Here is a 13,895-nt window from a genome sequence, read left to right on the forward strand (position 1 = left end):
AGTGTAGAACTTTGCATTGATCCCTGTTGAATTTCATTCTGTTGTTTTCAGCCCAATGCTCCAGCCTATCAAGGTCCCTTTGAATTTTGTTTCTGTCTTCCACGGTATTAGCTATGCCCCCCAATTTTTCATCTGCAAATTTGATAAGCATGTTTTGTACCTCCTCATCCAAGTCATTAATAAAAATGTTAAAGAGCACTGGGCCCAGGACCGAGCCCTGTGGTACCCCACTTGTTACTTCCCCTAAGTTTGAGAAGGAACCATTGACAAGGAAGGAGGTCTGGCTGCCTGTCTGGGATGGTGGCAACCCACCCCAGGGACCGCATGGTGGGGAGTCATCAAGAAGTCCTGGAAAGGATTGGGCAACAACAGCAACCCCTTCACCCCCCCAAGTAAGACTGTTTCCTTTCCGCCAAGCCCCCACCACCACCGGAACAGCCCCTTCTCTATGGATTCCAAGAGGGGAACTGGGATGGAGGGGGAACACTCTTCTCTCCTCCCCCAAGCACACTCTTGGTTCCTCCCCAGAACCCCCCATTTGTGCCCTCCTCAGGTCGATCCCTCTCTACTGCTCTCCCCCTCCCCATTTCAAATCTCCTCCCTCTCTCGCCATCCAAAGGTGTCTTTCCTGGGGGGGGGGTGAGAGTTGCACATGGGGCAGGGTGGGGGCGTCTGAGATCATCTCCGCGGAGTGGACCTTGCAAGGGAATCCGCGCAGCAGCAGGACTGCACGGATCAGGGCCCCTCTGCGGGGATAGAGGAGAAGGGGGTCTCTTCCCTCCCTCCATGCAGATTATTGTTGCTGGCTGGGAGAGGGGAGAGACCAGGAGGGCTGGCTGGGATCTCCGGGGTCCCTCCCCCGGAGTCAGCTGCAAGGGGCCCCCGACCCCTCTCTCCCCCCTGCACCCCCTTTCTGCCTCGCGCCTTTGCGGATGGTTTCCAAAGCGCACTGAACCCCTCTGGAGTTTGCAACAGAGAATTGCGAGGGGGGGTGGCAGGTGAGTTTTTGCAGCAGCAAAGCAAATACCCCCCCGCCCCGCTCTGTCCTCCCCCTCTCAATCCGGCCGCCTCGCCTCCCTCGGATTGCTTTCTGCAAACAAATGGGCATCAACCTATCTACTAAACGGAGCTCCGGTTCCTAGAGAGGCAGGAAGTTGCAATCAAAATACTTTGGGGGGGGCGCCTTTCTCCCAGGAAGAGAAATAGGCGTGGGGAGGAGGAGGCGGCGGCGGCGGCGGCACAGGAGGACAAAGAGGTGCCACTCATGGGGTGCGTGGGTGGGTTGCTTTCTGTCAAGTGCTGAGCCAAAAAAGAGGGAATGGGGGGGAATATGCAGCTCTGGCAGAGGGAGAGGGTGCTTTGCAAGGGGGCACATGGGGAGGATTTGCTGGGTTGTTTTTGTGCCCCAGAACTGGAGGGGAGACACCTTTGGATTTCCTGGAGCTGAAAGGGTCTTGGTTAGCAGCCCCTCCAAAAAAAAGAGAGGGATCAGGCTCTTAAGGGCCTTCTAAAACGTCTGTAGGCAGAGGCTGAAGGAAATAAATAAATGCCCCCTCCTCAGCTGCACTCTGTGTGTGTGAGCCCCACGCCCAGGGTGGATCTCAGCTTGTCGTGCAAAATTGGCCCAGCGGAGGGGTGCTGAGGGTCTTTCTCTGCTGGTGCTGCCAGCCTCGCCCCTTGCCTTGGAAACATCCACATTGGCTGTAGTGCTTCAAGGTCTGAGGGTTCATAATGTCAGGAGTCCTTACGACGACCTTGTACGGTGGGTCAGGATGAGTACAACGATTGCGGCAGTTAATCTTTCTGGGTTTTCATGGTAATCGGTATTCTGTGGTGGCTTACCATTGCCTTCCTCTGAGCCCGAGAGGGAGTGACTGGCCCAAGGTCACCCAGGGAGCTTCATGGCTGTGTGGGGATTCGATCCCTCGTCTCCCAGGTCATAGTCCAACACAAACTGGCCCTCCTATAAAAACGAGGTAGGCCTCTACTCCTGTTGGTAGAGAATGGAGGGGGAGGACCATCACCTCCTACATAGCCACCCCAAAAACATCTCAGCACACTGGGGAATTAAAAACACAACCTGATGGCTTGGGGGGACTACCCCTGAAAGCAGGCTGCAGAAGGGCCAAATGCATGGAGGCTACGAGCACAGTTTAGGATCACGGGGTCTACAGGAGAGCTCTGGAGGAGCATGTTGTTGTTACATGCCTTCAAGTCAATTATGACTTATGGTGACCCTATGAATCTTCTTTGGATATATTCAGAGGATTTCATGGTAAGAGGTATTCAGAGGGGGTTTACCATTGCCTCAGGGGAATCATGGAGGGACTTAAATCCTATTCCTGTGGATTGTGCAACCAGAGAGGGGTTACACACCACATTTTTTCCATCATTGGTCCTTACACATCATAAAGAGAGTTTTTTCCGCTGTGGCCCCAAGCTTTGGAATGCCCTACCCCAAGAAGCCCGCTCTGCTCCCTCCCTGATGGTTTTCCGGAGACTTCTGAAAACGATCTTGTTCCGGAGAGCCTTTGGGAGGGACTGAAGGTAGAGCCTGACATTGATTTTATGCCTTCTACGTTAAATTTTACCTTTGTAGTCCCTTTAATACCAATCTCTCTCTGTGTATATGTGTGTGTGTGTTTTATTTTATGAATTTTAATTTATTTTAATGTTTGAGAAGTTACATTTCCTTTTTCTAGCATCGGGTGACTTTCCAGGGTCTGGTGACCTTTGAGGAGGTGGCCGTGTATTTCACGGAGGAGGAGTGGGCCCTTCTGGATCCCGGCCAAAGAGCTCTGCACAGGGAAGTCATGGAGGAGAATTATGAGATGGTGGCGTCTGTCGGTAAGGACACTTGTTTTCTAGACTGCTAAATTTTGAAAGCATGAATTGAGTATTTGTAGTGCAGGGATCCTGTTATGGCAATGGGTGTCTTTGGCTCTGGACATTTGGGGAGGAACCGCAGCTCAGGGGTCGGACGCCTGCTTTGCATGCAGAAGATTCTTGGTTCAGTCCCAGCCGTCTCCAGAAAGAAGGAAATGTTCAGGCAGAAGGTCTTTCTCAGTGTGAGATCCCAGAGATCGAGGGCTAGTTGGTTCAGTGCAAACACTTGCAAATTCAGGCAGGACCAAAAGACTTACCTTGCAGCAGGAGGAGGAGAGGGCAGGAGCTCCCAAACTCCAGCAGAGCATCTTCTCCTGCATCCTCAACAGATGATTGACACTCTGTGCCTTGTACTGTAAACCCCCAGTGGGAAGAGATGCTCCCGGGAGCACCCGCTGCCTCCTCTCTCTTCCTTCCTCTGCCGCAAAGTCAGAGCTTTTGTCTTCGGAGCAGGAAGAGGCAGCAATGGCACTTTGCAGAATCTAAGTGGGCACCTCTGTGCTTGCATGAGGCTGCGAGGAGGGCTGTGCCCACCTGGATCCTTTCCGCAAGCATGGGAGTTGGCGTCCTTGCCTGTGCTCGCAACATCCCCATTAGGGACCGGAACCCCAGCTAGAACATTGCTGTGTTCCACCCAGTGCTTTCCATTTGTACTGAGGAAGATTCTCTGGTTGTTTCTGATGTGTACTTTTTAGCAATTCATTATTTCCGGAGTCAGAGGAAAATTCTTACATCCCGCATTTTCTCCAATTTGAAGCTTGGTATTTGGAGAGGAGCGTCTCTATTCCATCAGCACCTGGAGAGGCAGGGCAAGTCCGCAGTCAGTGTCTGGAGTAATGGGCTGGTTGTATGCCAAAAAATTAAAGCTGAATCCAGATAAGATGGAAGTACTATGGGTGGGCAGTTCCCTTGACATCATGACTTGTTTGTAATGGGGCTGCCCTCCCCCTTAAGCAGCAGGTGTACAGTTTGGGGGGTACTCTGGAAACAACTTTGTCACTTAAGGCCCAGGTGGCCTCAGTGACTAGGAAGGCCCATGGCCACCTTTGGCTAGTGTGCCAGCTATGATCATTTGTAGATAGGGATAGCCTGGCCATATTTATCCACACTCTGGCAAGCTCCAGGTTGGACCACTGTAATGGACTGTGCATGGGGCTGCCCTTAAAGACAGTCTGGAAATTCCAGCTGCTGCAAAATTATTTATTAATTTATAAGCGTATATACCGCTCACATGCCAGAATTGCCTTCTAAGCAGTTTCCAAGCATAAGATCAATTATGAAATCCATACATAATTAAAATACACAATAAAGCTATTCGATCAATACATTATAAACACCCATATTTAAAATATATGCTAAAACAATCCCATTTAAAAACTTAACAATTAAAACACAATTAAAACCATTGGATCAGGAAGCTGAGTGGAACCTTGCGTGTACTGAAGTGCTTCTGGCCTCAACACCGTATAACACATGCACTTAGTTAAGACATCTTTTTCAGAAGCCATTTGGAGGATGTAGAGGAATTCATTCAGAGACAAATTTGAGCAGAGGCAGATTCCAAATTTATTCAAAGCATACAACCCTGGAGAGCCAAGCAGAAAACTGCAGCTGACTCTCTACAAAATGGCACAGGCCTTTATAGTTTTTCACAGAACAAAGACTTCAGCAGATGAAACTCTCACATCCGCCGTTGTTATTGCTGGAAGTAGAGAGATGTTGTAAAGATCCCTTCCTTGCTCCTCTTGCCGCCGTGGCTGCTGCTGCTGCTATTTCCAATACTGCTCCACTGTTTCAGATGGGAACATTCCTGTGAAATGTACCATTGTTTCTCTTTCAGAAAACTTACATGTTGGGCAAAGCTCCCCCTCAAGTTTACTTTTTATCTGTCTTCTTTTACATGACCCTATCTGTATTCTATTCATGGGGCGTAATCACCAAAGGTACTGGGGCTGTTCCTTCTAAACTTCATTTCAACCACAATTCTTATTTTTGGATCTGTAGATGGTTGTAGAAGGTTGTAGATGGTATCTCCTTACCTTCATTTCTTCCTGTCACAGACATCCACTTGAAAACATAAATTTGCCTGAAAATATTTGTCTTCTCCCAGGCATTTTAGCATGTGCTTTTAACTTGTTTTTAATTTTTTTTAAAAATTGTGTTTTAAATTGTCTGTTGTGTTTTACAATTTGTATATTTGTTTTTAATTGTTGTAAACCACCCAGAGAGCTTTGGCTATGGGGCAGTATATAAATGTAATAAATAAATAAAGACTTTTAGAAGCCTTACACTGAAAGGACAGAGGTCAACGTAAGGAAAAGGTCAAACCTTTAACTTACTATTAACTGTCAGGCATATTTATTTATTCATTGTATTTGAATACCGCCCCATAGCCGAAGCTCTCTGGGCGGTTTACAGTAACTAAAAACATTAAAAACAAATGTACAAGTTTAAAAACACATCTTTAAAACAATTTAAAACACACTTTAAAAAAAATTAAAACAATTTAAAAAGACACATGCTAAAATGCCTGGGAGAAGAGGAAAGTCTTGACCTGGCACCGAAAAGATAACAGTGTTGGTGCCAGGCACACCTCGTCAGGGAGATCATTCCATAATTATATACCTTTGCCAAAGCATAAAATCCTTAAACCCAAAATTCCCTAACTCTAAATATCCTAACAGGTGCAAGATTTATAAGGTTAAAATTATACTTATTAGCTTTGAAAGGCTCAATTTGGAATGTCTGGATACTTTGTGGACAAAAGTAACTAGTCTTGACTCTGTAATTCAAGCAGAAAATCACATATTAAAAAGACAATCAAAAGAAATGTTATAGTTTAAAGAAAATAATTGGGCTCAAATCTCTATGAAGATTCCATCAGCTTATGTCGTATTGTCAGTTTGGTATAAATTGAGAGATAAAATATGTTCAAGATTATTACCGCATACATCATTATTTCATAATGGATTTATAATTTATGTTAATGAAATGTTAAGAGATTTTTAAAAGTGTAATCAAGTAAACGTAATACATAATAATATTTTATTTATTTATTTATTATTTAATTTCTATCCCGCCCTTCCTCCCAGCAGGAGCCCAGGGCGGCAAACAAAGCACTAAAAACACTTTAAAACATCATAAAAACAGATCTTAAAATACATTAAAACAAAACAGCGTTAAAAACATTTTTAAAAAAACTTTTTTAAAAAGGGTTAAAAACATTATTAAAAACATATTAATAAAAGACATAGTCTGGGAGCACTGTATTAAATCATATACAGAAATTGTCAATTTAATGGGTGGTCAGAAACCATATCTATATCAATATTTTTAAGTAAGAGAGGATTTCATATGTTTATTTAGGAAATATGGGCCACTAAGGAAGAAGGCTGAGTTTGAAAATTTGCTAAGCTCAGGTAAAAACAAGGGCCTAATTGGAAAAAAATATTTTATAATTATGAAACTTAACAATAACAAAGAAAGATTTATGATGAAATGGAAAAGGATTTTCAACAAGAAATAAACCTGATGGAATGGGTATGGATTTGATCAAATACCATTTCAACTAATATCAACTGACCTAAAGGAAAATTTCTATAAAGTTCAATGGTACAATATCTTACTCCATATAGGCTTTCAAAAATGTATTTTGTAGTACGGAGTCAGTGATGGAGATGTGATAAAAATCAAGCAGATTGTCTACATCTATTTTGGAGCTGCCCTGTGATACAAGTAAATTGAACTTGGCTGTGTAAAACAATTCTAGATATGACAAGGTACTTTTTACCAAACAACCCTAAAGTATATTGTTAAATTTTGTGGGTGGTATAGTTCCAGAATTTGATTTAGAAAAAAATTTAAATGTGTTGACAGTAACAAAAATAAGAATCACTAATGGAAAAAGAAAGAAGTTCCATTAATCTTGGATTGGTTTAACAAAGTCTGGGAGACAATATTAAAATTGACAAACTTTTGAAGAGAGAAAAACCAGCAAGTAAACAGATTTTTACAACAGTGGTCTTTATTGATTACGTTTTGGAACAAGATTCAAGATAATATTTATCCATATTCTTCATAAACATTATTATAAAAGGGGAAAGAAATTAATATAAAAATAAGAGAAATAAGAGAAATAATATATCTTTATAACAAATTGTATGATTCCCTTCCCCGCCTCCTTCTTTCTTAGTTAAAACATATATAAATCTGTATAATCTTTTTTCTCTTCCTTCTACTTTCTGAATGTATTTTCAGTTATCAATATGTTATGGAAAATTAATGAAGTCTGACTACTGGGGGGGGAAGTAATTAGTCTTGTCTGCTTCCTTGAAAGAATTGGACCTCAAATCCTGTCGGGAAGAAAGAAAAGATCTCTTGATCCAGGATCCCAAAGAAGAAGAGTTGTTACCAGGTAGATGCTTAGCTCTGTTGTGGGTCCTTTTTGGTCGAGGAATTGAAGGATTCTTCCATTCCTGTGTAATCTCATTCCTGACAGATTAACCCATCAGTGTGTGAGTTGCTGGATAAGGCCAGGGGCCAGCATCCTCGCTCATAGAGGCCAACCTGAAGCCTCTGGAAAGCCCCCAAGCAGCACTCTCCCCTCCTGCATTTACCAGCAACTGCTATTCAGAAGCTTGCGCCTCTGACACTGGTTTTCTGATTTTCTTTTTGTTTTAATGTCCACGACGCTTAGAGTTTGTAAAAATATTTAAGCTTTTTATAAATGCTTTAAAATAAATAAATAAAGTAGTTCTGGTTAGTTGTAGTATGTAGGTTAGTAGCCATTGACAACCTTATCCTCCAAGGATTTGTCTACTCTTCTGCCATCCAAGTTGGTGGCGATCACGGCCTCCTGAGAGAGCGAATTCCGTAGTTTAAGTATGCGCTGAGTAAAGAAGTACTTTCTTTTGTCTGTCCTGAATCTTCCAACATTCAGCTTCATTGGATGTGCACAAGTTCTAGTGTTATGAAAGAGGGAGAAAAACTTTTACCTCCCCACATTCTCCACGCCATGCATAATTTTATACAGTAGGGCCCCACTCATATGGCAGGTTAGGTTCCAGACTACCACCAGAAAGCAAAAACCGCTGAAAAGCGGATCAGCTGTAGCACGGGGGTCTGGAACCTAACCTGCTGATTGCAGCAGAGGGGGAGAAGATCAGATCTTCCCCTCCTCTGGTGCGATCAGCTCAAGCGGGGGAGACTGATCGCGCCAGAAGAGGAGAAGGTCAGCTGTAGCATCCTACAGCTGATCTTCCCCTCCTCCAGCGCCATCAGCTGGAGTGCAAGGAGCTCCAGCCCCCCTCCAGCTGATCGCTCCACTGGTGCCGTATTAATGGAACGCTGAAAAGCGGGGCACCGAGACGTGGGGCTCTACTGTACTGACTCACCTTTTCTCTAAACTACTACTACTATGGACTACCTTCAAGTCGATTCTGACTTATGGGTGACCGTATGAATAGGGTTTTCATGGTAAGCGGTGTTCGGAGGGGATTTACCATTGCCTCCCTCTGAGGCTGAGAGGCAGTGACTGGCCCAAGGTCACCCAGTGAGCTTCATGGCTGTGTGAGGATTTGAACCCTGGTCTCCCAGGTTGTAGTCCAACACCTTAACCACTACACCACACTAAAATGTCCCAAATGCTGCCATCTTTTCACACAAGGGAATTGCTTCATCTCCTTGATCATTCTGGTTGCCCTTGTCTGAACCTTTTCTCTGCAGTGTCCTTTTTGAGGTGAGGGGACCAGAACTGTACGCAGTATTCCAAATGTGGCCACTACATAGATTTGTGGCATTATGATATTATTTGTTTGTTTGTTGTTTGATTTATATCCCACCCTTCCTCCCAGCAGAAGCCCAGTTTTTGCAGAGTTTTCTTTTGCGTTCCTTTCCTAATAATCCCTGACATGGAATTCACCTTTTTTTCCAGAGCTGCTACACACTGGGTCGACATGAGCAAATATATGAAATTAAGATTTTTTTTTGCCTGATTTTTTGCATCACTGTACACTTGTTTGCATTGAATTGCATTTGCCATTCTAAAGCCCATTCACACCATTTGGAGACATCATTTTGGAGCTCGTCACCATCCTTTTTTTGTTTTAATCACCCTGAACAATTTAGTATCATCTGCAAACTTAATTTCCTAATGGTCCCTAGTATAGAATCTGCCCTTTTCACAGCTGTCCTATGCTGAGTTGACATTTTCATCAAGCTAGTTATTGATAACAAGAGAATCTTTCCTCATAATCAAAGAATCTTTAGCTTACTCAGAAGTCTTTGGTGAGGTACTTTGGTGAAAGCTTTTTGAAAGTCTAAGTATACGTTGTCCACTGTACTTATTGACACTTATTGACACTCTCAAAGAATTCTAATAGGTTAGTGAGACAGGACTATTAGTGAGACAGGACTAGTGACAGGACTAGACAGGTTAGTGAGACAGGACTAGTGACAGGACTAGACAGATCAGTGAGGCAACAGAACTATACTGGTTATGCTTCAGCAAGGCTTGTTCTTCGATATCCTTGGTAATGTTATCTTTAACAATAGTTTCCACCAGTTTTCCTGGAACAGACATTAAGCTAACTGGTCTATAATTTCCAGGATCCTCCCAGATCCTTTTTTAAAAATTGGTGTTACATTGACCTCTTTCCAGTCTTCAGTTATGGAGGTTGATCTTAAGGACAAATTTTGTTAGAAGATGTTTTGATGAGCAATTTCAGCATTGTGAACATGGGCCATTCTTGTCAGAGCACAATACAGCATATTTAATTCTATAAAGAAGTTGCTAGATGTAAACCCTGACTTCAGATCGCTAGAAGAGTCTTCCACTGAAATCCTGCAGAGCAGCTGCCAGCCAGTGTAAACACCACTAAGCTAGAGGGACCAATGGCCTGATTCAGTATAAGGCAATTTCCTGTGTTCCTATATTTCTATCTGATCACCGAGCTGTGCCGTTTGGCCTCTTCCACAGCCTTGCTGCCCTCTTCCCTCTTGCCCTGTTCCTTATTGCATATTCTTTTAGACGTGTATAGAACAGTTGGATGGCAGTTAGAGGAAAAACCAGAGGCATCTGGATTTCATTCCGTCAAGTGGTATATGGATCAGAAAGAGAAATTCATGTGTTGTGTGAGACTGTAGAATATTCAGGTGATCTTGGTTTCAGCTGGGCATACAAAAAGAAAGGGGGGAGAGGAAACTATAGAAATGAAAACTCTGAGAAGCAGCAAATTGGGCTTTATCTATGATGAGATCCTTTGTTTATGCCTTGGAATTCCAATGTGATTTTTTTTTTCTCCCTCCTCTCCCTCAGCAGATGATGGGCAGAAAAATGAGAATTATAGAGAACCACAGATTGTGCCACTGGTAATAGCCACGCATGAAGCACAAAAAGAGATGTTTGGACATCACAAGGGAACAAAAATGTCTGAAAGAAACCAGTCAAACAATGGAAGGAGGAAATACTCTACTTCTCCAATTTTGCATAACAGAACACACAGAGGAGAGAAACAACTTAAATGCATGGAGTGTGGAAAGAGCTTCAGGCATAGGAGTAGCCTTACTTTACATCAAAGAACCCACACAGGAGAGAAACCATTTAAATGCATGGAGTGTGGAAAGAGGTTCAGTCAGAATAGTCACCTTACCTTACATCAACGAACTCACACAGGGGAGAAACCATTTAAATGCATGGAGTGCGGAAAGAGCTTCAGTCGGGGCAGTAACCTTACTTTACATCAAAGAATACACACAGGGGAGAAGCCATTTAAATGCATGGAGTGTAGAAAGAGTTTCAGTCATAGGAGTAGTCTTACTTTACATCAAAGAACCCACACAGGGGAGAAACCGTTTAAATGCATGGAGTGTGGACAGACCTTCAGCCGAAGCAGTAGCCTTACTTTACATGAAAGAACACACACAGGGGAGAAACCATTTAAATGCATGGAGTGTGGAAAGAGCTTCATTGTAAGCACGAGCCTTATGTTACATCATAGAAGAACACATACAGGAGACAAACCATTTAAATGCAGGGAGTGTGGAAAGAGCTTCAATGAGAGCCGTAATCTTACTAGACATCAGAGAACCCACACAGGGGAGAAACCATTTGAATGCATGGAGTGTGGAAAGAGCTTCAGTCAGAGGAGTAGCCTTACTGTACATCAAAGAACACACACAGGGGAAAAACCATTTAAATGTATGGAGTGTGGAAAGAGTTTCAGTCACAAGAGTAGCCTTAGTTTACATCAAAGAACACATATAGGGGAGAAACCATTTAAATGAATGCAACATGGAAATAATTTCAGTGTGAGCCTTACTCTATATCTTTAAACTAGAGGACTGGTGGAATTTAGGTGGCCCAAGGTAGTATTAAGCAGCGTTAAGTTTGTAGTTAGCTTTCATTTTGTGGGCTACAGCTTGGGACCAGGATACCTAAAAGATAATTTCACCTCTTATACACCCAACCAATCACTGCGGTCTGCAGGGGAGGACCTCTTGCATATACCTTCTCATCATGAGGTTCATTCTGTATGATATAGGAAACTGGCACCTATCCTTTGGAACTCCCTCCCATTACATATCTGACAGGCATTGTCTATATTTTATTTTTGGTGCCCATTATGGACCTTTTTCAACATACCTTTTCAGGAGAACTTTTATCCCAGTCTGTATTTGTATTGGATTTGAAGATGGTTTTAATTATTTTTTTTGTAGAAAATTGTTGGTTTTGTTGCCAATATCAATGTCGTCAGGAGCCTAGACCAAAAGGCTAGACTCCTAGCAGGGGCACCCAAGGTGGAATGGTCAAAGCTGAGACACTAGACTAAGATGCATCCAAACTCAGAGGAAGGCACATAAACCCTATGAACAGTATCCAAAATGCAACACGAGATAGTGCTGGAAGATGAGACCCCAGGTCAGAAGGCACTCACCGAGCTACTGGGGAAGAACAAAGGACAAGTACGAGTAGCGCTGTGACTAATGATGCAGCTTGGTCAAAGCCGAAAGGAAGCCCAGAGGCTGATGCGCACAGATGTGAAAGGAGAGTCCGGAGTTGTATGACACACACAATAGGAACATCGAATGTGAGAAGCATGAACCAGGGAAAGTTAGAACTTGTCAAGCAAGAAATGGAACTCGTCAACATTACAATACTTGGTGTGAGCAAACTAAAATAGATGGGAATGGGACATTTTCAATCGGGCAACTACAAAATATTTTATGCAGGAAATGAGAAATTAAGAAGAAATGGGGTTGCTTTAATAGTGAGAAGTGATGTAGCAAGAGCAATTAGGAGCTACAACGCAAGGTCTGAGTGAGTGATATCAATGAGATTAAACGGGAAACCTATTAACATAACCATCACCCAAGTCTATGCTCCAACGGCAAATGCAGAAGAAGAGGAATTGGAGAGATTTTATGCAGAAGTACAGGAAGAAATTGATCACACACCAAAACAAGATGTGCTGAACTGGTCATATTGAAAATCAGAGTAAAGCTAGAGAAAACCAACAAAGCAATCATAATGTCAAAATACAATTTAAATAGCATCCCAGAAGCATATAAAGATCAAATAAGGAACGGGTTTGAGGCTTTAAACTTAGTTGACAGAGAACCAGAAAAACTATGGAATAAAGTCAGAGACATTATCTGAGAAGAATGCCAGTCAGTCAGAACTTTATTGTATATAGCCAATGGCCTTAACAATGTATACAAAATGTAGCTTAAAAGACCCGTCTTAGTCAAAGCTCTTTGGCACTCCCTCCCGTTACATATCAGACAGGCATTGTCTCTATTTTTTGTGCCCATTATGGACCTTTTTCAGCATACCTTTTAAGTGGAAATTTTATCCCAGTCTTTTCTGTAGAAAATTGTTGCTTTTGTCGCTGATATTTTTGGTATATTATGGAGAGCCATTAGTAAATGGAAATAAAAAATAAAGAATGCTAATCCTTGTATTAATGACCACTTTACCAGATCCTTTCATATGGTTTAGTTCAGTGGTTCCCAACCTTTATGAGCATGGGACCCCCTTTATAAGATGAAAAAAAAAATGTGACCCCCCCTCCCCCCAGGGAGGCAGGCTGGCTGCCAGGAAGGAAGGGGGAAAGCAGCCTTTCTTTGCAGGCTTGCTTCTTTTGGCTTCACAAAAAGCCCTCTCCTCTCATTCTAAGCAAGGGCGTTGCCAGTAGTGACAGTGCAAGGAGACGGGAATCAGTGATAGTAATCCCCTTCCTGGTAGCTCCACCCTCAGCCTCATTTGGCATCTGCCATGTATTTTATAGGCAGATGCCTGCCCTTAGTGCGCCTGAAAGACGCTCTGGAGCTTCAGCAAAAGGCCTCCCCTCTTGTTTGGAGCAAGGGGGAGGTGTCCTCTGCAGCGGCAGTGGAAAGCAGACAGGGTAGAGGGAGTGAGGACTTCTTTAAAAAAATTAATAAATAATTCATTACTGTTCACGGCCCCCTCTGGATTATGTCCCGGCCCCCAGGTTGGGAACCACTAGTTTAGTTTAACATACTTCTTTTTATTTTGAAAGATTGTCACACAGAGGAGGGCCAAGATCTCTTCTCGATCATTTTGAATAACAGGATATGGAATAACACTCAAGTTATAGGAAGACAGTTTTTGGCTGAACATCAGGAAAAACTTCCTACCGGTTAGAAAGGTGCAACAATGGAACCAATGACGTAGGGATGTGGTGGGCTGTTCAACACTGGAGGCATTCAAGAGGCAGCTGGACAGCCACCTGGTTGCCAGGCCCAGCCTCCAAGACGTCTTCCGTATCTTTAAAAGTTGTGCAGGGGGGAGGGAGAATTACACCTTGTGGTGTTTCTCATTACAGTGTTGCAAGAACACCTGCACTTGGCTGACTTTCTCTTCTAAATATACAGGATCACTCTCAGGCCAGGAACCTGGCAACCCTAGCCACCACTCACCATATGCTCAGAGGCACATGTTACCAAATTCTTCCAAGCTACACAGCAAGTGGATTGGACTGTGAAAGACC

General features: G+C 43.2%; 1 protein-coding gene across 1 annotated transcript; it reads left to right on the top strand.

Annotated features, from left to right (window-relative positions):
- The first annotated feature begins 297 nt into the window (after window positions 1-297).
- On the top strand, window positions 298-12,826 carry LOC133379054 (zinc finger protein 664-like). Its single transcript, XM_061613663.1, has 5 exons — window positions 298-392; window positions 1,195-1,255; window positions 2,703-2,847; window positions 7,223-7,300; window positions 10,202-12,826. The coding sequence occupies exons 1-5, from the start codon at window positions 298-300 to the stop codon at window positions 11,167-11,169; spliced, it is 1,347 nt and encodes a 448-aa protein (XP_061469647.1). The 3' UTR covers window positions 11,170-12,826.
- Window positions 12,827-13,895: the final 1,069 nt, after the last annotated feature.

Source organism: Rhineura floridana, chromosome 3 (genome assembly GCF_030035675.1).
Source record: "Rhineura floridana isolate rRhiFlo1 chromosome 3, rRhiFlo1.hap2, whole genome shotgun sequence".
Lineage (NCBI taxonomy): Eukaryota > Metazoa > Chordata > Lepidosauria > Squamata > Rhineuridae > Rhineura > Rhineura floridana.

Bases quoted from the DNA above. Each gene is read 5' to 3' on its own strand.
- LOC133379054 (XM_061613663.1), top strand. From the start codon at position 298: ATGGTGGCAACCCACCCCAGGGACCGCATGGTGGGGAGTCATCAAGAA. The intron at 393-1,194 runs GTAAGACTGTTT...CCTTTCTCCCAG, and splicing joins CAACCCCTTCACCCCCCCAA to GAAGAGAAATAGGCGTGGGG. The intron at 2,848-7,222 runs GTAAGGACACTT...CTTCCTTGAAAG, and splicing joins TGAGATGGTGGCGTCTGTCG to AATTGGACCTCAAATCCTGT.